We start from the raw sequence: 26190 nt of genomic DNA on the forward strand, positions 1-26190 counted from the left end.
TGACCTACATTGGAAGTGTTTATTGTACCAGTAACAAAAGTCTATAGGTTTTGTTGAAGATAAAAATCACCAAATTCATAAATCTTTATCATCTCTTTGACAGTTACCTTCACTTTTGGCCTATGTTAAAGTTCTGATCTTTGAGAACATTTTGTGAAGGCTTGTGACTTTACATAAAAACATAACATGTACCTTTTTCAAATAAGTTTGAATGTATCCAAAGTCATTGTCTTACAGATATAACTAAGTAACTGTTAGTGATGCCAGTTTGTGATGTCATTGTTATCTTTGAACTTGCAGGATGAACACCACCACCCCAAAAGCAGTGAATTACTGATGATAAATAACACTGTAGATGCCCTATCACACCATTACATAAAATGCAAAGGAAATGTCACCCCACCCCATGCCAAACTCTTGATGCACTTCAGTGGGTGACCATTACAAAGCCCTACACTTCTAGACCCCACCTCCATCCCCAACCTTAGATAGAGACACATGTCCAAACTCAAATTCCATAAAATTTATTATATGACTTTTTGTTTTGACTGCATATGCAAATTTTTTGTTTATTTAAAGTTTGAAAATAATGACAGGAATTGAAATAATGCTGCATATTAACTAGAGTTGGTTAATAACAATTGGGGGAAAATACAGTAATTAACTAATGTAATGACATTTGGAAAGTTTCACATTAACACCAAAGTGCTACTTTGTAGAAATGTTTAAGGAAAAATTAAAACCGACAGTGAGTATGACATTTCTCTCATTTCAGATCATTGCCATCCCATTGGGGATTGGACTACAAGTCTTTCAGATCTACTGTTTATAAGTATGGGCATATACAGCAGAGGTTTGGGACTTAAGGAGACTCATTTATTTGTTTATCCATAGACATGCTTTTTTCGTCATTGAAATGTAGTACTGCCGCATTGTTGTACACATTGTTATTGAGGAACATCTGACTGATTCATTGCTTTTTTTAAATGTATCAGTGAGGGCAGGTGAAAGTCAGTTATCATACACAGATCTGTATGAATGTTATGTTTTACAATATGTATGAAAATTGTGTTGCTCTCTAAAGTGAAGTATCGTTTTTGTATAATTGGAATGGTTGAATGTTATGGCATGGGAAAGTAGTTAAGGCAAGATCTGTATACTGTTCTTTTTAACTGCTGCAAGTGAGAAAAAAAAACCCACATAAGCCACATTTAAAAAAAAGTCTAGATGTGTATGAAGCATGATTCCAATTCTGAACCTAAAGAATCGGGTGTTACTTTTAGGATTGTGTGCTCTTAAGTCAGGCCTGTAAAAAGATTGAGACAGTATTTTTTTCAGTTACAAATAGGATAAACTCTTGCAAGATTCTTTATACAAAATTTTTACAATTAGTCCTGTATTTACTCTTGTTAAAGTCTTCCTATTTCTAGGATGGTTGCCAGTTTCCCCATATAATTAGTACAGTGAGTCCTGTAATTTAAACAAAAGAATGTTTTTACAAAAATCCAGTTGATCAGACTGTACATTTTTTTTTAAAAAATGGGAGCAGAAATACAGAAATGTAGATAATTCATGAAGTTATTCTTCATATACATTACCTGATCAGAATACCTTAGGAGAATTACTACTACCTTGCAAATAAAGTCCTTCCAGGCTGAAATGTTTTAGTCAAGAAGCTAAAACTTGTCAGCCCACACATGTTGATTAAATTAAGTGATCTCCCCATGTACAGGGAATGGTTCCAATCCCATGAATAGTTAAGTTATTACTTTTGCTTGTGCAGGGAGGGAGGGGCTTTGCAATTCATACCTTATTCTGGAAATATTTCTCCCTTAAGGCAAGTTGGAGGAGTTATATCTTCAGAGGGAAGTATACTCTATAATTTTCAAACTTTGCTTACTCATTTCTTGCAAATGACAGAGTTTTGTGTCCCACTATGGCACCCTTGTATGAATCTGCACTGGTTACTAGTGCAATTCCTCACATTGTTGTAACTGTATTTTCGGTGCAGGTATTGTGTGTGCTGTAGAAATCTGAATAAATTTGCTGTTTAATTTCTGCAGTTGAATACATACATGCAAGACGTAGTCTAGCCATAGCAGCCACTTTGTATTTATTATAAGTGATGCTTTGGTGATTTTGCCTCTGTAGGCAGTCACTTGGTCTTTCCTGTATGAACTTCTTATTAGAATTGATACTATAGTGCCTATTTCGTATAAGTAGCAATGCTTCAATACTCATGTGCCTTCTCATGGGTAAATTGTCACAGTAGCTCTGTACATTCACTCTCCAAGTTCGCAAAGCAGGACATGCCAGGCTACACATGTATGTATTGGCTGCTATATTTTTGTCTTACAGATTTAGACCTTGGGCAAGACCAGATGTTAGCTATATAAATATTGGAAACATGGGAATGACAACGTACGTGTGTAGTTTGCTTCAGGTGCCAGTCTATGAATATATCTGATATGTGCCTCGTGGATAGAAAGAAAAAAGGGAAGGCATAGAAGCAACCTTTCATGCAGTTTGAATACATACTGATGCCACTTCAGTGAATGATGTAGTTTTTGATGGATATCGCATTGCACACAGTTAATCAACCACAAAGCGATCCTAGCTGTCATGGTAACAGCTATGGCTCCTACCTCACCATGATGAACCTTTCTTGGCAGAACAAGTCAGTTGATTACTTTTAAGCTTCGACAACTAATTGCCTTTATCGCCAGGAATGAAGTGAGATCAAGATCAAAACACACCATGACATTTACTATTTCACACTTTCAAATTATAGACCAGTTACATGAATCAAATATCTTGTACCCTGTCATGTCCTGACAAACTGGACAGCATCATGCCAACTAAGATGGTCCTGTTCCATCATGACTGGTCTCTGCTTTATGGCTTTGATCACAAAGGGTCACAGTCGATCATACCTTGTAAAAGCCAGAATACAAACTGTTTTTGTCCAGTTTGCAGAACCCACATCCTACAGGCACTCTCACAGATCAGCAGAATGGAGAATTTTCATGCAGAACAAGAACATGTATTGATACCTCAGATATCTAACTTCTGCTGTGCCTCTTTTATGAGAAACAGGCCTGATCATGATAAAAGCCTACCATTCCACAATCTCCAACAATGCAACTCCCTCCACCTTTAATCTATTCCCCTAAGGTATTATGATTCGGTAATGTATTTGAAGAAGAAACCAATTTTTTTCTTAGTAAAATATGTATCTTTGATAATACTTGAACAATCATAACATGCCTACAGCCTGCACACAGTTACATTCATACAGTGTGCACTCTGCTCCTGATGTAACTGAAGTATTTACTGGATTTGCCAAAAAAAAAAAATCCCTGTATCAAGGGGAGATCACTCTAACTGCCGCCTATGTGGACAACTTTTATCTTCTTAGCTAAAAAGTTTTAGCCATACTGGTTAGATTTGCGAGGTAGCAGTAGTTCTGTTATTGAAGAAGCATTTTACTGAAAAAAAATTGTTGTTTATGGTTAATGTATGTCCAAAAATGCTGAAGGAATTCAAGGTTCAGGAATTGGAGTGATGAATACACAATTTATTTTCATTGGACATTAATTGTCAGTATAAATGGGTTCATAAGAAAATGCAGTATGATTGTTAGAAGTTTGTGATTTTTGACGATGCACAATTTATTTTCATTGGACATTAATTGTCAGTGTAAATGGGTTCATAAGAAAATGCAGTATGATTGTTAGAAGTTTGTGATTTTTGACAAACTTGTTATCCATTCTGGACAGACTGTTTAGATTATAGAAAATCTGTGCTAGAACTACACATAGAATTTTAACTGGATTTTAATTTTTTTTAGAAAAAAAATTATGTGAAAAATTTAATACTTTTACTTTAATCTGTACATGTCACATGTAATGTTTTTTTTCAACTTATATTGACATTGTCAAATGTTGAGATTTAAGAGTTGTTTTTTTAAGGTCTCAAAATACAACTTTCAGCATGTGAAGGTATAGTACAGTATAGACTTGCTTAAAAGACAAGTCTAACTGCAAACTGCACAGACCCAAATCTGCTGTTGCATAATGTGCTGGTAGATCTGGGTCTCTGCAGTGTGGTAGGAGTAATTAGTAGAACAAACAACACAGACCTTGATCTTCTGGCGCATTATGTTACAGAAGATCAGGATCTATGTTGTTTAAAATTGGCTTATTAGTACGTATTTATATTAAAAGCAATAAATAATGTATCACATATTACATTTGTTGAGATCAGTTAAGCATCATTGCAAGGCCCAGAAATGCACCTTTTATAAGTAGCATCAGACTTGATCCAACTTTAATGATCTCCATCATTGGACTTAAAGATATTTCAACAATCTTCAAGCCAAGTTGATTTGTTGGTTTTAATGGCACTTTAAATTATGAATCATATCATGAAATGGGAGATAAGTGCCTTTCCCAATGACACTGAAGCAGTCAATGCGGGCTGGTCAGGTATTGGACCTTTGACTCTTGGATTTTGAGACTAACACCCTACCTACCACCTAAATTATTGGGACTTTCTTCTAGCTGTGTATAATAATGCCAGCTTTGACTTCTGGTTTTGTCTCATGCCATTGGTGCCAAGGTCAGTATGTTAAAAAAATCTTGCAGGAAATTTGATTGCTTAGATCTAGAAGTTTTTGGTAAAATTGTTAAAACTGTCAGAATGTGCATCCTTAGACAATAACCATAATTATTATGTTTCATGGTTATACGTTGAAAACAGCAAAAACAAGATGTGTTCATGTCTTACATTGCATTCATCTGCATCATGTAAAGGGCAATAACTCTAACAAGTGGTGTGAGCAAAGTGATTCTTTAAAACAAGCATCTTCAACTGACAATCATAAGATAAGAAAAGTTTATTGGTGATCTAGTTAAAACTAAGACTAGTTTTGTTCACAAAATTCTGTCATGGACTACATCAGGTCCATGGACTACATGGGATTGGTTGCACTAATGAAATTACTTTTCCACTTCCACCCCACAAATATTGTCTGTCTATTGACAGTGTAGTTTTCCACATTGTAACTTTAGTCCTTTTCATTTCTCTCAACTCTCATGTGCTTAATCATGGTATTACAGGAATTAATTGATTTTAGGGCTGCTAGGTGTCTAATGTAGAGGTCACTACAGCTGAAAAGGTGATTTTCTAGTTGCATGACAAGTCAAGTTTCCTTAGCCTAATTTTGATCAAACATCACGTGCAGACTACGCTTGGGAAGGAACTACTTTCTAGTGATGCTGATGGGTGAAATGTCAAGGCCACTTGAGGCAGTTTTGTAATTGTTTTGGTTTTTACGTCGAGTTTCATGGATCCATTATTCATCAGACTTTATATTTACAATACACAGAGATGCCTCCCTCTCAAGTCTTTGCTCAAGAGTCAAAGGTCAAGGTCACTGGAGCTAATATTGTCATTGTGGATTGCACATTATAAATCCACTTTACAAAAGTTTCACATCCTGTTATTTTCAACTTCATAGTTGAGTTACACTCGATGAAGTATAGCTTCCTGTCGAGTTTGTGTGGCCGGTCAAAACTCAAGATCACTAGATGTGAAATTGCAAAATTACATTAATTGTGAATTTTTAATGGCTACAGTCATTTTGGAGAACCAGCTGCTCTTCTAGAAAATGGCTGAGTACTTGCAAAATATGAGTATGTCACATTTATGTATTTGCATGTGAGCAGCTAAATAAATCATGGTGACACTGAATAGCATAGTCATATATATTGATGTTCTTTATTATTTGGTATTTTAATCATTCTGCCATATATGAAACTTCTAGATCCGAGTGATCAGGGAATCCTATTAAATTTCTTTACATCATATATCTTTGTACTAATGCCAAGTGAATATTCTAAGTCAATTGTTGGTTTTAAGCACAAAGGTGTCCGTCACTAATAATATAATTTTTGTTTATAGTGGGGATATTTTTGGGGCAGCTCCATATTTATAACATTAAACTTGGATTTATAATTTGTAATGTTTTTATTGTAAAAGACATTTTTGGTCATTATAACTTTCTTGGAATAGAGTCCCAGTCACAAACAATTGATGTAGCAACTGATTACAGGTTAAAGAATTAAATTGAAATTATGAAGCCAGCTTTGATTGAAACCAGTCTTCTTTTTAAATCTTGACTTGTACATTTAGCATTCCTGTCAGATGTTCATGTACTCAAGATATTCCATTGTAATCAAAGTATCATTGTGTATATCCATGACATAAGCTTGTAGCCTTTACCAGTATTCATTATTTTAGAGTTCATGGAGTAAAGATAAATATTTTGCAGACCACCAGTATGCACATTTTTTTAATTTATTTAATTTTGGTAACTGCTTCTCTTCTGTTTTGCTTTAGATTGTTGAGAGTAGTCACTTAACACATAATTATCAAGACAGCCTTGGAGAAAATAGTTGGAATATCATTGGGAATGTACGTCATCTTAAAATTAGAGAAATAGAAATCCAGCCATTGTTTTAATGTGGAAATTTTTATGTCAAGTGAGAGTTATTGTTTTTTTTTTCTCATTTCTCGAGTTGTTAAAAGCAGAGCTTTGTAATATCTTAAAAGTGGAAATTTGGTCTTGTTTTCCAAACATTGCTATTTAATTATATTGGAAATAGCTTAAAAAGGACAATAACTCTTATAAAAATCATAACAGTGCTGAGATTTGTCAGTACAAAATGTACATTGTTACACTATGATGATAGTATGTACAAATTTACAAAGCTTCACAGTGACTCATAAAAAATGGCAAGAAAAGTTGTGTTCACAAGATTCTATCAAACACGGCTTTCAGATGCAGGACATAAAGGGCAATAACTCTAACAAAATTTTGAAAACGGATGGTCAAGGACCAACAACATGAGGTCTTATAAGTGAGACCATCACTACCAACAACATGAGGTCTTATAAGTGAGACAATCACTACCAACAACATGAGGTCTTAGAAATGAGGTTGTTGCTACCAACAACTCTGCAATAATGTTAGTTGTGTTGGCAGAAATTGTAATTGAGATAGGGAAATTTGAGTGTCTCTGTAATATTGCCTGATGGAACTATTGATTAATAACTTTGTTCTGGATCGCTTCTTTTTGTAGTTCACTATATACATGAAGCCAGCAAATAGCAAGGGTCATTAGTTTTCTCTTGGTTGTTCTGTTTCCTCAAATGATATCAAATATTATAGCAACTCCATTTTAGGGATATTATATTTTCAGTTTTGATGATGTTCATTGGTGACTATGTGTCCAGTGAATGATCAAACCTAAAATAGACATTGCATAACCATCAGCTTGAATCAACAAATCTAAAATATCTAGTTTTCCTTATTTTAATACGGTTTTGAAAATTGTATCCCAAACATTTTTATGAAAACGTTGACCTTGTCGCTAATCACAATCATGTTGAAAGTTCCAACTGTGTATCAGACATTTATTGCAGCAAATTTTGACAGAAATCATGTTACAAATGTACTGGATACAGAATACATTTTGCCCTTAAAACTATATAAATAAAGTCTTTGCCTCCACAGTAACACATAGCAGAGCCAATATCTTTAAGTCACATGGTATTAAACAAGACAAACAATTAGGCAAGATTTTTTTCTGTTAAATTTACACAGCAGGTGCATATACCAGTATTTTGATTTGTTGGTCAAGGTGTGGCAATAACATGGCGTGTACCTGGGTATGTGTGGATGTTTATATATATATTTTTTAAGGCTTTTTTCCAGAGGTCAGAATTAACAGGTTTGTGTATTATTTCTTTAGAAAATACAGAGAAAAGAGGAATAAAAATAATTTGAAGCAAAATGTGTTACCTGAGCAAAATGGGCATTGTTGTGTCAATAACTGTGATTAGGTTGGAATCTTATGAGATTTAAATGTAGACTTGTTAACAATTAAAGTCTGGACTTGATGCTAATATCAAGTAGCTGGCCATGGTTTACATGTGGAGCCTGGCCATCAGATACATTTCAAAGGTAGTGTGTAGATGAGCCTACAGATGTACACATGGATGCCAAAGTGATCGCTATGTTGTGGCGAGGCAGACTTGATACAAATGTACACATGGATGCCAAAGTGATCACTATGTTGTGGCAAGACAGACTTGATAATCTAGGTCAAAGCTAGTTAAATTTTTTGGCATATTGAACTTGCCCAAGTGCACATTTGCAAAGAGTTGTACAGAACTATGACAATTATTGAACTTGAAACTAATAGAAGTCAGAGATTTGTATAATAAAGCTCATCATGTTTGGTGGAAAGGTGTTATACCCATAAAGAAACAACCACCTATCTCCGTGGAAAGGTGTTATACCCATAAAGAAACAACCGCCAATCTCCACAAGTAGTCAAGTAACTGGCCAAAATGCTAAATTTGAACAAAGTAACTAAATCATGAAAGATCAGACTGTCAAATGTTTGGTAATTTCGTAATTTACCCAACAAGATGTATCCACAAATTAAGTTGCAAAACTTCCTTACAAATACATACATATGTAGTACACATGCAATAGATAGGAAACAGGTAAACAAAATAATCACCAATTAGCTGTGATGACAGTGTAAAGTAAGTCACACTGCCCTACTTTTGTGAACAAGTGTTTTACACATCAAGGTGTATTGATATGCCAAGTAACATGACTTAGTGGTCACTTTACTTGAGGAACTGACTACATTAAGAAAGTATAAACAAAGTAGCTTGAAACACATATCATTGTTACCTATTTTTGGTGAAAAGGTGTTTTATCACTAAAACACATCAGTAGTACCCAAGAAACTGACAAACACATCAATAGTATCCATGAAACTGACCAAACACATCAATAGTATCCATGAAACTGACCAAACACATCAATAGTATCCATGAAACTGACCAAACATCAATAGTACTGACCAATCAACTAACCATATTGCAGAACTTAGTTGCATGAAATCATAGTTCAACTGGCTGACCTCCATGAAACAAGTTGCATGACTCCATAGCTCATCTTAAACTAAGAAAGATTTAACCAAAATCAATGAAGCATGAAATATAGGTCACACTGCCCTAGCTTTAGTTAGTTGTACATATCAAGATGTATCCATATACGAAGTAAGTTGAATATGGCCTGTACCACATTACTGAAGTGGAGGCAAAATTACATTACATCAAGGTTAATGTCGAGTTTTCTTTGCCATTATAAAAAAATGGGAAAAAATCCTTTGGGAAGATCTATAAATGAGGGTGGTACAAGCTAAATATAACTGCTTATTGGAACTAAGTTCCAAATCGATGAGGGTGGAATAAAATATTAATGAAATAGAAAGAAAGTATTAAAAAAAAGAGGGTAGGATAAAAGGAGTAAAAAAGACGCTGAGCATAATCTAGAGTGTGTCAGACATGCAAATGGATACCATAGTGAATGACTATGTCATGTGTCTTTGACAATAAATGTTAGAAAGCCCCTCAGACACTACCTCACTTTTGGCAAGTCGGAACAAACAAGCGTTGAATACTCCCATGATTATTTATAAACCATCAAACCCTCCAAAGACATAAAACAGGGCTGATCGATTAGTTGGCCTGTGTTTTAATTGTGAATTAGCTACAGTTAAGTTTCTGTTAGTGATGGTTGATGCTACATGATTAATATGTGGTGAATGTTATAATGCAAGGAAATGTGAAAAAATGTAGAGGTATTGAGGTGTATGTGTGTGTACATGTGAGCGGAAGTATTGAGGTGTGTGTGTACACGTGTGAGTTTAAGTATAGGAATAATTATAATATATAGATTTAATTATAATTAAGTTGTGATCAATGTATGCTATATGGTTAATTTGAGGTAGATGGTAAATTTAATGAATAAGGTTTAAAACAGATGTTTACAAATGAATGTCATCCACAATTAGTTTGCTTATTAGAATGTAGTAAGACCTTTAATAAATTTATATTACATGTGATGATATATTCATAGCTGGTACTGACTTTGTTAATGTCATTGTCCAGGACTTGCTATTGTAGTAAAACTTATTTTTAAGTAATATAATAAAGATGACATTTGCATCATCTCCTTGAAGAATACTTGATTATGTGGTAACTTAGTCAATATAAATGGATACTATTTCATTTTGTATGTTAAACGAAATAATCTTGAATGAATGGAAAAATAAAACAGCAATTTGTCATAATGCTTTATTATTGTGTGGTACTTTTTATCCCACTTGTATATTTTTGTTTTCCGCAGAATGAATTCTGCTAGATATGTAGCCTACAGTTTGATCTTGTATTTGATGTTCTTAGACAGTAATATAAATTATGTACTTTGTTATTGGATAATCAGTAATATAAATTAATTTATGTGCTTTGTTATTATTGCATAATTTGGTTTGACAATCAAAACACATTAGTTCATATAATTTGATTAGCTTTTGTTTCGTACTGACCTTGACCTCAGACTTTCTGATCTCTGAATTTTTTTTTTTTTGTGGTCGGAGGACATTTTTGTAAAGGCCTGTGAACTAGAGTTCGAATTATTTGCATGGTATTTATAAGTGTGGTCTGGAGGTCTGTGAACTAGGGCTCAAGTTATTGCATGGTATGTATTAATGTATTAGTGTGGTCTGGAGGCCTGTGATGGCATAATTATGGCTACATTGTGCCAATAAAAGTAGTTCTAAAAATGTAAAAATATGCCTGGAGGCCTGTGAACTAGAGCTTGAGTTATTGCATGGTATGTAATTGTGTGGTCTGGAGGCCTGTGAACTAGGGCTTGAGTTATTGCATGGTATGTATTTGTGTGGTCTGGAGGCCTGTGAACAGAGCTCGAGTTGTTGCATATGTATAAATGTGGTCTGGAGGCCAGTGAACTAGGGTTTGAGTTATTGTGTGGTATGTAATTGAGGTCTGGAGGCCTGTGAACTAGGGCTTGAGCTATTGCATAGTATGTATTAATGTGGTCTAGAGGCCTGTGAACACTCGAGTTCTTGCATGGTATGTATTGGTGTTTAACAACATATCATAATGATGGCTACATTGTGCCAATAAATATGGTTCTAAAAATGTAAAAATAAAGAATTGCACAACTTTAGGAACATAAATGTAAATGTGAATTGCAAGAAGATAAAATATACAAGGTTCACCACTGATTGGGTTTAACTGAGCAAGGTATGTATGGCTTATTAAAAGAATGTTCAACCAAACTACTTTGATGCAGAAATAGTTTCTTTGTTAGTCACAGTGACTTTGACCTATCACTCCAGAATCAATGTTTTGTAGCCTCAAAGGCTAGCTACTTGTTAAGTTTGGAAAGACAACATTGGATAGAATTAAAGTATTGCATGGAATAAAAAAATTAATGGCCATATTTTACATTTTTTTCACTGCATAAAATAGTGACAGAAGTAGGAGAGAAACATAACTTCACCACTATTACAAAGGGATGTTACTCCATCAGGTACCTGTGTTTTATTTCATAAACCAATTTTTTTAATAAAAAAAAATACATAACTCTAACTCTGAATTTAATGGTAAGTAGTATAACCCAATTTCCCCAGTCACCACCACATGATGAAGACAAGTCTGAATTTGATGGCAAGTAATATAACCCCATTTTCCCACCCTACCACCACATGATGAAGACAAGTCTGATATTAATGGTAAGTGCTCTCAAAACTCACTTATTTCAACTGCAAGAACAAACTTAAAGACCTAATGTTTCCTACCTTAAATATTCTCAGCATGTTTTTTTAATGTTTTCTAATTTCATGTTGTTTGTTTTTGTAATCATATTGTTTTTTTATCTTATAGGTGTTGTCTAATTTTGTAAAGCGCTTAGAGCTTCTAAAGATTAGGCACTATATAAAGTTCTCAATATTATTATTATTATTATTATTATTAAGTAATATAACCCCATTTTCCCACCCTACCACCACATGATGAAGACAAGTCATTAGTTTAAAAACATGATAGACTATAATTGGCAGCCAGTGCATCTTGTGGACAGTGACACAGGAAAAAGCCCAGGGAAGAAATGGTGACTTATGGTAAGCTATTGGCAAGCTTTCTCACATACCCACAATGGCCAAGTCAAGACCCGAACTGAAGCAGACAGATGCGAGATATCAGGAATCTGTAAAGGTGAGCACCTTCAACCACAGGAAGCCCCAAAAAGGGTTCAGTTCTTGTGAAAATAGTATGAGTATAAAGTTAAACATACCTTCTGATGCTGACCATAATATGTACTAAGCGATCCACTAAACACATCTGACAACGACCATAACATGTACTAAGTAATCCATTAATAACATCTGACGATGAAAATAATATGTACTATGTTTCAAAGTGTTCCACTAAAAAACATCCGACAATGACCATAACATATACTGAGTTTCAAAGCAATCCACAAAAAACATCTGATGATGACTATAATATGTACTAAGTTTCAAAGCAATCCACTAAGGACATCTGATGATGACCACAATAAGTACTATTTTCAAAGCAATTCACTAAAAACATCTTCTGTTGATGACCCTAACATGTACCAAGTTTCAAAGCAATTCACTAAGAAACGTTTTTTGATGACAAAATTATGTACTATGTTACAAAGCAATCTACTAATAACTGCAGGAGTTGTTGTTTTACAAAATTGTCGTGCACAGCATCCAGCTGTAATTTGTAATGGGCAATCACTATTACAAAAATCATACAAGTTTTTCAGTATATGCATCTTAAAATAATGATCATAATATGTACCAAGTTTTGCAGCAATCCATAAATAAGAGACCCTTCGAGCGACTGATTCTCTACTGGGTGAAAAGAATTTCTAGGAATTAAAATAAGACCATTACTAACTTTTAATGACCCTCCATTCAGGATGATTAGCGATAAAATTTTCGTGATGTTTGTTGTAGTGGCCATATTGGAAATCAGATTGGCACCATTTTTATTTAGGACCAATTAGACCTCATAAGAAGTCTTTTTGTGAAAAGCCCATGTGTATATCCATTCAGGAGGAGTAGCGATAACAAAATTTAAAGTATGGCAGTCATACTGGATGTCCGAGCAGCACCATTTTCATTTAGTACCAAGTAGACCATGGGATGAATGTGTGTGTAACATTTCAAGGCAATCCTCCTAGTAGTTTAGGAGGAGTAGCAATAACCATCTTTTGCTAATCATGGTTCCCATGTTTTTCTAAAGATAAATTTCCAGGATGAAATTAATTTTTTCAAGGTTCACATATGACCGTTACTGAATGGAATTCAAAAACATTTCAGATTATAAAACATGCATTTTCTAAATCTAAAAATGTTTCTATTTTAAGACTATCCAAAACATCTAAGTCAGAAAAGATGAGCGTGTACAAAACCACTAAATTCTAAATTTACCTTGCTGACCTGCATTACGTTGCTACGAGGAAACAACATAAATTCATTGTTTACTTTCAAACCAAAGAATTCAATAGCAATATATATATGCATGTTATACAAAGTAAACATTTCCTATCACAGTATAAACAATAAATGCAAAGTATTAGAATTTTATCTTGTAACAAAAAAAAGTTTAACCCTGAATTTATATGTGCCAGTAAAATCCCAAACAAGATTTTGCAAACAAGCTAATCGCCTTAACCTGATTTGGTTAAAAATCCATAATTTAAAAGGCATTTACAAAAGGGTTGAATTAAATTTCAACAAAAAGACCTTCAAAATTATATATTGTTATATAAACAAGGACTGAATTTCTTGTCAAATCAACGTCGTCTTGCAATTTGATAAACTAGTCCCCAACCTGTATTGATACAGGGGCTCATATAGTTTTTCTGCAAGAACAGTAATTGTAACTGGCATTTGATGCGACAGGCCAGTCCCATTATCCAGGGGGAGACAACTCTTGTCTGAAACCATTACAAGCTGGTGAACTTCTTTTTGGCACTCATGTTAATTAAAACAAGCCAAAAGATATCACTAATATGTTTTAGCTTGGAAGGGCTGGATTTTCGAGGTAGTTACCTATTATTTGGGTAATGTATTTGAAGAAGAAATGGTGCTTAAAATTTGCTTCACATACTGACAAGTGTCACACTGTCAAGTTCATTAAGTAGTAAGCAGCAGAGCCATCAAAATGTCATAATTATTTTTATTGAAAATAAATTTACAATAAGGCCCTCAAGCAGTGTGCAGACAAAATCCCTTGAGAAAAGTTTAGAAACATAAAATTATAATAAATTCACTTTATTTCATCCAGTACCAATTTTTTTTTATTTTGTGGCTACTACAAGATCAAACAAATTTAAGACCCAACAATGATCCATAAATTATCCCCAAATAAATAAATTCATGGTAACCTACAATGGATATTTATAAAGACACAAAAGATCTCTTTTTCACCAATCATGCCAAGACATACAAAGGACCTCACTCTTGAACCAATCGAGCCAAGATGCTCAAAAGACTTCACTTTTTAACCAATCATGCCAAGACACTCAAGGACCTCACTTTTTCACCAAACATGCCAAGACGCTCAAAAGACCTCACTTTTTCACCAATCATGCCAAGACACACAAAAGACCATACCCTTTCACCAATCATACCAAGACACACCAAAAACCTTACTTTTCACTAATGATACTAAGACACACAAAAGACCTCACGTTTTCACCAAACATGCCAAGACCAATGGGAAAAATCATTTATGCAACCCCCCTAACATTAAATTTTGTTGACATGTTCATAGAAAATTTGTATACCACAGTGGATTAAGCTGAATCTATATTTACACAAAATAAAATTTTGAATTATACTACTTAAGGTCTGCATACCTATGTTCACTTTTAACCTAAAATTTTAGATTCCTCAAGAGTATGTCACTGTTTCCACTGTGAATGTCTTTAAATAAACTGAAGATGCTCCACTGTGAATGTCTTTAAATAAACTGAAGATTCTCCACTGTGAATGTCTTTAAATAAAATGAAGATTCTCCACTGTGAATGTCTTTAAATAAACTGAAGATGCTCTTTAAATAAACTGAAGATGCTCCACTGTGAATGTCTTTATATAAACTGCAAAAACACAGATGACAACAAATTTGCAAGATAATCTTGCATACATAACAAGTTTGTACTTCACAAGACACCTAATGATTCACAATGAAGAAAAGTCATTTATTTTGAGCTGAAATGCTGTGGTTTTATACTAACTGCCACTATGATTGCCTGTATACTGCTCATAATTTTTAAGTGAGGCTCATCACAATCAATTAGTTCTGTGATATTTACAACAGCATGATCAACAATTCACATCTTCAGATCCTGCAAGTTTAGTCTCCAACTTGAAAGTCATCCATTATACTGCATATTCTTGGCCAGTCTTGAGTTGTGTGATGCCCTCTCACTCCCCTGACTGAGCCTGACCTTGCTTGTGAAGTCCTGGGACATAGCGAACATTCTCTGGCCGCTGGGTTGTGAAACTTGTAGGATGAGAATCAGATGATCCTTCAGATAAGAAAAGTACAAACTATCAATGCATTACCAAATTCATAGTTTTCTGACAATTAAGGACTTGCTATTGTGGGATTCATTCCAATAACAAGCAAGGTCTATTTTAAGACTAGCTATTGTGAGATTCATTCTGATAACTAGTGAGGTCTATTTTAAGACTCATTATTGTATGATTCATAAACCTTGCTATTGTAGGATTCATACTGATAATTAACAAGGTCTATTCAAGGCCTTGCTATTGTAAGATCCATACTGTTAATTAAAAAGGTCTATTCAAAGCCTTGCTGCTTTTGGATTCATACTGATAATTAACAAGGTTTATTCAACACCTTGCTATTGTTGGATTCATACTGATAATTAACAAGGTTTATTCAAGGCCTTGCTATTGTTGGATTCATATTGACTGTTAACAAGGTCTATTCAAAGCCTTGCTATTGTGGGATTCATATTGACTGTTAACAAGGTTTATTCAAGACCTTGCTATTGTGGGATTCATACTGATAACTAACAAAGTCTATTCAAGGCCTTGCTATTGTTGGATTCATACTGACTGTTAACATGGTCTATTCAAAGCCTTGCTATTGTGGGATTCATATTGATAATTAACAAGGTCTATTCAAAGCCTTGCTATTGTGGGATTTATACTGATAAAAGACCTGTTTACCCTATCCTGGCTCCATCAGTAGTACAAAAAACAATCTGTCCATAGTTTTCAACAGCTGTAAGTAGTATATACATATAGGTAACAGTTAAAAAATTTAACGACAAAAATTAAAAAAATGCATCTATACATTATTGTCTTTAACAACAATGACAAAATACATTAATATATGTTTCTTTTACCAAGAAATGAAACGCGTTTTTTCTGAAACCAGTATCACTTGACCTTTTCTAATTATAATCTGATATAGTTCACTTTCCCTGTTGCGATTTTGCTGTCTGGAAACATTTAGATTAAATCCTGGTTTAACAAATCAGCTGTTTTCAATGGCAAGTTTAACTTGGCCAATAGCTGAATTATCATCACTTCAGCATGGATAATGTGCAATTACTCACTGTCGGACACTGCTTTAAAGAATGAAGACAAAAGCTTATTTGTGTCTTTTATTTTGGCCCATTCCTTGTGGGATTTGCACTCAACATGTCTTCTTACATCACTTCTTACCACCATGTGTGGCAGAAAAATCCAATTCACCCACATCACAGTGAACATAATGAACTCCTTTGTTAGACTTTTACACATGGCCAAATATCTGTATAAATCCTTAGAAACTTGTGGCTAACACACAACTTTTTTAATTGTTAAAATTTTCAAAAACAACTGCCAATTACTCCCTTTGATGCCTGTGTATAGTGTACCAGTTTGCACAGGAATCATTTAATAAGCACTTCTTTGACATTGATCAAATAATTCTTTTAACAAATTTTCTGTAAGTCTTGCCTAAATGATCTGTAGTATTTTTCATGCTTCTCCATACAAAATATGGAGAGTCCATAGAGGTAAACAGTTTCGTAATAATGAGAAAGGACTATTCAAGGACTTGCTACTGTGGGATACTGAAGATTAACAAAGTCTATTCTAGGACTTGCTGTGGGATTCATAATGAAGATTAACAAAGCCTATTCTAGGACTTGCTATTGTGGGATTCATAATGAAGATTAACAAAGCCTATTCTAGGACTTGCTATTGTGGGATTCATAATGAAGATTAACAAAGCCTATTCTAGGACTTGCTATTGCGGGACTCATAATGAAGATTAACAAAGCCTATTCTAGGACTTGCTGTGGGATTCATAATGAAGATTAACAAAGCCTATTCCTGGACTTGCTGTGGAATTCATAATGAAGATTAACAAAGCCTATTCTAGGACTTGCTGTGGGATTCATAATGAAGATTAACAAAGCCTATTCTAGGACTTGCTATTGCGGGACTCATAATGAAGATTAACAAAGCCTATTCTAGGACTTGCTGTGGGATTCATAATGAAGATTAACAAAGCCTATTCCTGGACTTGCTGTGGAATTCATAATGAAGATTAACAAAGCCTATTCTAGGACTTGCTGTGGGATTCATAATGAAGATTAACAAAGCCTATTCTAGGACTTTCTGTGGGATTCATAATGAAGATTAACAAAGCCTATTCTAGGACTTGCTATTGTGGGATTCATACTTATGGCAAAAATTCAGCCAATGTAACTCATAATTGTTAGCTTCAATAAATCCCAATGATATTTACAAAACTGCCCCTTTTTTCAAATGGAGAAGAGACACTGCATCCTAAATTTTTAGTTTTAGTACAGACCCTGAATTAAAAACCAATATGATATTAACAGTTAAACATTATCGGGACTCACTATGATGCGCAGCTTTTTAAAATATAAAGAAATTTATAATATACTTTAAAACTAACTCCAAGAAAGTAGCAATTAAAAATTTTCCATATTTAACATGCTTATGGTCATATTTGTAATCAAACTGTTGCACCTACCATTGCCAACATGTAACATGCTTACTATTTTAAAAAATGGTGTCTGCAGGTGCTGATGGAAGGAAAACAAGATATTTAAGACTCTAGAAGAAGCAGAGCAGTGAATGCAGATAAAAGAGAGGACAGTGACAATCTCAGTTTCAATTTTGCTGACCAGAAAATGAACTGTCAAAAATCAGTAGACCTGCTGCATCAAGACATAGTTTGTACAGTTAGGGTTTAGAGTGAATCAAAAACCACAAATCGTTTAATTTAAAGTTCAAATAGTGGTAACACAAGATTACTTACAAAAATATAGATTCTTCAATGGCTAAATAAAGAAAAGAACATGTATTTATATTTCTGCAGCCATTATAACTTTATCAGCAATGGAATGTAACACCATTATGTGACTTCACAAAGAAGTATGCATAAATGGGATTGATTCATTGAGAGTTTATGAATTACCATATATACTCGTGAATAAGCCAAATAATTTGGGGGGAAAAAAGCCTGGGAGAAAGAAGGTCAGCTTATTTGTGGGGGACAAGGTCTAAAATTGAAAAATTTTCAGTTTTCTTGTTCACTATCAGAATGTATCGATATTACAGATCGCTGAAGATCAGATCACATGCCTAATATGATTCCCTAGGACTGCTTGTATTAAAACCCCATGTGAAGATGACCATCCATTCAGATGCCTAATATAAATCCCTAGGACTCCTTGTACTAAACCCCCATGTGAAGATGACCCTCCATTCAAATGCCTAATATGAATCTCTAGGACTGCTTGTACTAAAACCCCATGTGAAGATGACCATCCATTCAGATGCCTAATGACTCCCTAGGACTGCTTGTACTAAAACCCCATGTGAAGATGACCATCCATTCAGATGCCTAATGACTCCCTAGGACTGCTTGTACTAAAGCCCCATGTGAAGATGAACCTCCATTCAGATGCCTAATATGAATCCCTAGGACTGCTTGTACTAAAACCCCATGTGAAGATGACCCTCCATTCACATGTCTAATATGAATCCCTAGGACTGCTTGTACTAAATCCCCATGTGAAGATGACCCTCCATTCAGATGCCTAATGATTCCCTAGGACTGCTTGTACTAAAACCCCATGTGAAGATGACCCTCCATTCACATGCCTAATATGAATCCCAAGGACCATTTTACTAAAACCCCATGTAAAGATGACCATCCATTCAGATGGAGTAGCAATAACAAAATTTTTCAAGATGACTAAACTTGTGGGTCGGCTTATGTGCATATAATGTTACAAACTGCAGGTCCCATTTTATTAGTGAAATCTTGAGGAGTGAAAAGTCTCAATAAAAACTGGTGTATGCATAAGTATATTGTATTGTTTGAAAATAAATAACCAGTCACCATTTGTTTTGGTACTATATACCTAAAATTATCTTACTACCTATAGTCATGGTCAATTCAGGAGAAATAGTTGTCTGCCATTTTGCCTATCCAAAAAGAGCATTTAACTTTACCTTGCTATAATTTCATGCTGTTCCCACAAACCCCTTTTCTTTCCATGCAATATACTGATCATGTAAGTAACCATTGATTTCTGTGTCAATATTAGTTTAAAAGAAATTGTATGCTCTGTAATGATTTTTGGTGCTAATCAGATGATCATAAATGCCAGAAATTACAATGCTATATGTACATTTTTTAAAATTTAAATTTTTTTCCTGATTTTTGAACATTCTGTTCCATTGTGGCAAGAAAAAGAAGTGTGTGATTTGGATTTTTAATGTATCTTTTAACATTGTTTCATTCATATCACTATTATGTCTGCAGTGTGGCAGTTTATGGTGATATCTAGTACTGGGGCATCATGCCCCACCCAGTCACATTATCCTGACACCAGTCCTAACAATAACCTCTTAATGCAGACCACCAAGCAAGGCAGCTGCTACTATAATTTTTATAAGTCTCTGGTATGACTCGTCTGGGATTTGAACACATGATCTCCCAAATCCAAGGCAGATGCTCTTGCCACTTAGGCCACCAGAATGGTCTGTTGTGTTTAATACATAAGTAATTAAGAGCGTTATTGAGTAACATACATAAATAATTATGAGAGTTACTGCATGGACAAATGACTGGCACCCCATCCCATTCTGGTGATATGATTAATATTTGGATGTGACTAATATGCATTGTGTAGGTGTAGGAATCTGGTAAACGGGGGTGGGGTGGGGGGAATTCCATTCACCAGTTACAAGCAAGAATTTCAAGCCAGTAAGCTGCATGAAGATATGTGACTTCTGGCACCATTATTTAGATGCCAGGTTCAGTGAATCATGCCAAAAAGGAAAAGTGTGGAGTCCTTTCTGATACCTGACTCTGAGCTCTGTAGTGACATCTCCATCATGGCTCTCTGAGCAGACATGGCCTCCAATTTCTCTGTGTAGAAACCATTAAAGTCCAATCTGTAAAGGAAATGACATTAAGGCTGTACTTGACACAAAAGACTCATCCTCAATATTATATCAGTACAAAATGTACAACAGGCACATCATCTTTGACAGTATTGTGGGGCATGCCTTAAGCTAACTGTAATCCTGCCAAATTTGTTCCTAAAATGGTCAAATAATGATCATCACATCCAGGACCTATATTCTCAGTCATTTTTGGGCAAGAAATTTAATACACAGCTTGAAACCTCGAAACTGGATCTGACATTTGCAGTATGTTGTTGAGTGAGTCGAAGTTTGGAAAATCTTGCAATTTAATATTCTATTTTACTAAAGGTGGAGAATGTCAAAATTTTAAGACATATAGCATGCCTTTGAGTTGCATGTTAAAAAAGATTGAAAAAAATGTGAAATGTAAAAGAAACTAAAAATGAAAAATGCTTACTAATTTCCACAGCAGACATGGATTCATTATTTTGACTGTAACACAACTTTGTATTTCCTGTGGCATAGTGTTTCTCAATCGTCTGACCAAATCCAGGTCTCAATTTCACCAAGACAATTCTTAAGTATAAACTTAAGACTTTGATTGGTCAACTTTAAATCAGACTTAAATTTCAGCCAATCAGATCACTAGATTCATAACATAAATTCAAGTACAAACTTAAGGTCTAGATGAAATTCAGGCCAGGTACACTGAAAACTCACTGCAGCAAGAGACTATTAATTAAAGATTAAATCTATCCATTATAAGCATTTGTATGTCTGTATTGTATGACAGGATTGGATTTAATGTTGAGAGAATGGTGTTTAATGTAACTGCATACCAGTCATGACAATTTAACAAAGTGTGGATATTTATATACATATATATATATATAAATACAAATAAAGTTAAAGTTAAAATTTTGACTAAGACTATAATACAGAGATATTTATTTTCCATACATTATTATTTGCCTATCAAAAGATTTGACATGCAACAGTAAGATTTTGATGTAAATCTAAACCTCCTGCCAATTTCAACATTGTACACAAGGAAAACTCACAATATGAACAATTTATCCAAGTCTCTTTGAACCACAACATTATTGATCATGCAAAACTAGAAAGGCATCTCTATAACATACCTATACAAGATGTTGAGCAACTTGGAATCACAATTGGCAGAGCTAAATTCTCTGATCTTTCCCAGAAGGTCAATCAGCAGTCGAGAAAAGTTAGAGTCAAAATTCCCAATAGTTCTCTCGAAATTTTCACTGCTGACTAGGTCATCCACATGCTGAGACAGGACCTATATAAAATGCAGAAGAAGAGTAATATGAATGGCACCAGAAAGGGTAACGTGGACTCAGGAGATTACTGGTCCATGGGTCTCTATAACCTTGACCTTTGATCTTGAACTAACCTTGATGTGCAGAACCATTATTTTCTTACAAAATTTACCATAACCATGGCCTCTGACATTTAGACCTCAGAACCCATAGATTTCTTTTTACCTTAAAAACATGTCAAAAACAAAGTTTGGGTTGACTCGAGGAAGTTACTCTAGAAAAAAGGTTATTCCATAAAATCCCATTATTCTCTGATCCACAATAATCCTGACCTCTAACCTTTTGAAACCCCAAATCAGTAAGCCTCTTCTATGTATTAAGTGGAAGTGCTTCACCACATTGGTCAAAGTAGGCACTAGAACTATATTTATTATGCAAAAACTATTTTTCTTCTTTCAGAGTGATATTGACCTTTTGTCCACAAAAGCATCAGGCTTCTCTATTACTAATATATGTCATCAACAAACTTTGGTTAAGGTACATGCCAACAGCTTAAATCTGTGTACAGAAACCATTTTTCTTCTTTCAGTAAGTGACTTTGAACTTTGATGCCAAAATCAATATGCTTTCCATGATCCCAAGTGCAAGTCATCCACAAAGCTTGTTCCATGTATGAAATGTAACTAATATTATTGTGTGGAAGCCATTTTCTTTTACAGTCACAGTGACTTGACCTTTACCTTTGACCTTTTGATTCCAAAATTAATAAGGTTCTTCCTGTACCCAAATGTAATCATCCACAAAGTTTGCTGACTAGATGGTGGAGAACATTAAGTTATTGTGCAGAAACCATTTTTTTTTCTTCAGTCACTGAAACCATCACCTTTTACCTGTTCACCTCAAAATCAATAGAATTCTTCCCTATTCCAAGTGCAAGTCATCCACCTAGTAAATATAGATGATGGACAATTCAAGTTAATTTGCAGAAACAAAATTACAAACAGACGGAAGGACAGGCATCATCTTAATGTGGCAGGCATGAAAATTATATCAATTTTTTTTAAAATGTACAATCTCTGACACAAATGATTTGTGACAATCGAAATAAGAAAATCTTGTGATATAAAAATCTTATGGTTTTTTTCTGAAAATCTTCTAGTGAGTGCAGAATGAAACAGCTATTACCTATTAATGGACACGTTTAGCATAAAAGCTCATCAAGGACTTGGAAATGAACATTATCCAAAACCTTCATCAAATCCGTCAAGTGAATAACCTTGTCTCCAAGGATTTGAGGATAAAGGAATGTGTCCCTGAACCATGTCCACAAGGACAAGAGAGTAAATGCGTGTGTCCCTGAATGAATCGTGTTTGCTTCATATTCAGACATTCCAAGCAAAAATCGAATTCACCCATTCATTTTGCTAAAACAGGTTAATACAATGTAATTGGAATTACTGGAGACTGGTGGCTACTGGTAGACAGGAGGCTTGGGTGTGGATAATCTTGGTTTCTTACTTCCCCTGTAAGAGTACTTATTAGACTGGTGTGTCTGTTTTCTGTTGGCATAAGGTTGATATCTGAATGTCATTTGCAAAGTAAAACATCTCTTTTTAAATGGCTTGCCTATCGTCCATACAATGTGGCAGGGACAGCTGACCTTTAACTGAGAATATGGGTGGAGCTGAAAGTTTGAGGAGTAGTTCTTGAGATTCCTGCCTCTAAGCTTCTTCAATTATTCCCCCAGACAGTGATGGTGAGCCAAATGGAATCATCCTTAAAGCCAGAGCATGATGTAGCTTTTGTGATGTGGCATGCAAACAAGTCAAGATTGGCAATTAATGCAGTCCCCAATGAATGGTCAGCTGCTCTGTTCATGACCCAAGAATCATCAATTCCCAGGCATAATGGTTGGCCAAGGTTTCCGCCACTCAGAAAATTGCCAAGGAGACCAAATCCAACACCAAAACCATGCTGACAGTGTTCCAAACAGGCTTGGATGCTGCAAGAAACACATCTGTATCCACTTTATAAAAAAGTGGGCCAGACATGTTAACCACTTCTAATGCCAGAAGTTCAGTATGGCAGGCAGTAGAATGTCAAGGTATCTGGTATAGCACTCAAGTGGTTTTGTGGAAAATGTTTCCTTCTCTCAGTCCCTGTGATTTTGACATTTTACCTTTCTGAACCAGAAATTGATGTTTCTTCTTTGCCTCAAATGCAATCTACCTACAAAGTTTCATAGTGGGGAACACTAGTGTGCAGAACAAAATATGGGTCATTTGTAACGCTGGACAGACAACATCTTAATACGAGTTGCTCCACTGTATGGATAGCATATATGAGAGTGAAAAAATAAACTGTATGCAAGTGCATGGCTGGCATATATAAAAGTGAGACAATAAATTGCATGTAAATTCAGTAGTTTGTATGATAGGACATGTTATGATTATAATAGTTACAAGATTTATTTAATGTAGAACTACCATTACAGCAACGATGAAATTCCAAGTTATGTCAATTATAATTACTCTGAAATGATAGACACAAAACAATTTGGAAAGTGCAAATGCTTACTACAACAATTTTGTATAAAGTTGGCCTTACTGATATCCTTCACTTTGTGATTACCTGTTTCTGTTTTTCTGTGAATTCTTTACGAGATGGCTTGCCCTGGAAGGCACTAGAACCCGTTGGACTTGGATGCCCTCCAAGCTGGGTGCTCATACTCAACCGCTGAAATACGAAAATCCAAAAATATTTATTTTTTCATCCAAATTTAACCTTGTTGACTTTGTTCTTTGCAGAACATTTTGCTTAATTCAAACTGAAGCAAACAAATGCAGTTATTAGAAGGTTAAAAAATTACTTTTCAAAATCTATCAACTTTTAAAATAATGGACTTAAATTTACTTGTACACTTCATATGCCTTGTCAACTTCAGGTATGGCATGGATTTTATCTGCATCTGGTACAAGATCATGTCCAAAAAAAGATTTAAGTATAATAGATTTTATGTACCAATACAGTTTTATGTACCAATAGATTTTTATGAGCTCTAGGTCCGAATGTTTATTTATGCATGCATACATGTTTCTGGATCGTTGACTTATGCATGAGTGCATGACTTTGGATTGTTTCAAATCAAATTGCAGATTATAAGACTTAAGGGTAATTCTACAATGATGAATCCACTGCAGGGAAAGAAACGTTTGTAGGAAATCTCTTAAGTACCTTATTTTGAGGTGTTCAACTGTGAAAGAAAATAAAATTTACAGTACAACCTCATTATCATGCCATTTAATGAAGGCATATAGTATATCACCTTCAAGTATAATCACATAATCACGTTATAATGAATCACACAATACAGTGTTCTCTAATTATAAAGCTTCAATGGAAGTAAGTGTATATCACTTATAGTTTGTGTGTGTGGATTTTTAACGTAGCTTTAAAAGAAATTCCGTCATATTGCTATGATGTTTGCAGTGTGGCAATTTCGAGTGATGTCTAGCACTGGGGCATCATACTGTAGGCATATAGCATGATATCCCACCCAGTCATATTATCCTGACACCAGGCCGACAAGTCCTAACACTAACCTCTTAATGTTGAGCACCTAGTGAGGGAGCTGTTAGTACCATTTTTATAAGTCTTTCGTATGACTTGGCTGGGGTTTGAACCTGAAACCTTCTGCATCTGAGGCAGATGCCCTAACCACTAGGCCACCAGAGGTGTCCACTTATAGTGATATTACCTTATAATGAAGAACATGATACAGACAGTACTCACATTATAACACTGTACATTGGAACCATATAGAATACAGACTTATAGTGATATTACCTTATAATACTGAAACCAAATACTATAACACGTTATAGTTACATCATCATATATATGTCACAGACATTAATAGTTGTAAAAAAAATAATTCCCATTGTCAATAATGTAACTCATATGGGTATGTATACCAAATACCATATCAAAATATGGTTTTAATATATTTGGATACATAAGGTTAATTCAGTAGGTGGGTTGCTCACATCATTTCATGCATTGTGCAATAAGCACATGGAATGAGTTAGAAGTATGTGCCTTATAAAAGCCACTACTTTTATAACAATAGGCATGATTCCCAGAAGAAAAAAAAAGATTTCTGTAGTTGTTTGTACTAGATTCCAACTGGCAGGTTAATGTCATTTTACAAACTTTACAGAGATAGCTAACTTGAAGCTTTTGTCTTCACACTAAAAATTTCATTAGCAGACTGATTTAATCTCTACTATTAACATCACTAGATGGAATGGTGAGTGATGTTAACAGATTGTCCCAGATATGCGGCAGTTAACGACCCCAGGCCCTGTTCAGTATCAGTTTGTGTGCATGGACTGATCTACATCCATGTGCATAAACCAACACTGAACAAGGACAATGACTGTTACAACCAGCTGCATATCTGGGACAATGTTAAC

The 26190-nt window shown here is 34.7% G+C and overlaps 2 protein-coding genes across 3 annotated transcripts in view; one reads left to right on the forward strand and one right to left on the reverse strand.

The window, feature by feature from the left end:
• The window catches only part of LOC149785899 (dehydrodolichyl diphosphate synthase complex subunit Nus1-like), a 41508-nt gene extending 31288 nt beyond the window's left edge, over positions 1-10220 (forward strand). Inside the window, exon 5 of the mRNA XM_089976111.1 lies at positions 776-10220. Coding sequence (XP_089832237.1) covers positions 776-866 — 91 coding nt within the window. The 3' untranslated portion in view covers positions 867-10220. The remainder of the gene's footprint in view (positions 1-775) is intronic.
• A 3929-nt stretch (positions 10221-14149) lies between these two features.
• The window catches only part of LOC149785900 (gamma-tubulin complex component 2-like), a 109858-nt gene continuing 97817 nt past the window's right edge, over positions 14150-26190 (reverse strand). For both annotated transcript variants that reach the window (XM_089976110.1, XM_089976109.1), the window contains exons 27-30: positions 24347-24451; positions 21572-21735; positions 20365-20456; positions 14150-15523 (exon numbers count right to left, since the gene is read on the reverse strand). In XM_089976110.1, coding sequence (XP_089832236.1) covers positions 15420-15523; positions 20365-20456; positions 21572-21735; positions 24347-24451 — 465 coding nt within the window. In that variant the 3' untranslated portion in view covers positions 14150-15419. The remainder of the gene's footprint in view (positions 15524-20364; positions 20457-21571; positions 21736-24346; positions 24452-26190) is intronic.

The sequence above is a fragment of the Sinohyriopsis cumingii genome, chromosome 12, assembly GCF_028554795.1.
Source record: "Sinohyriopsis cumingii isolate HCF-2022 chromosome 12, ASM2855479v2, whole genome shotgun sequence".
NCBI lineage: Eukaryota > Metazoa > Mollusca > Bivalvia > Unionida > Unionidae > Sinohyriopsis > Sinohyriopsis cumingii.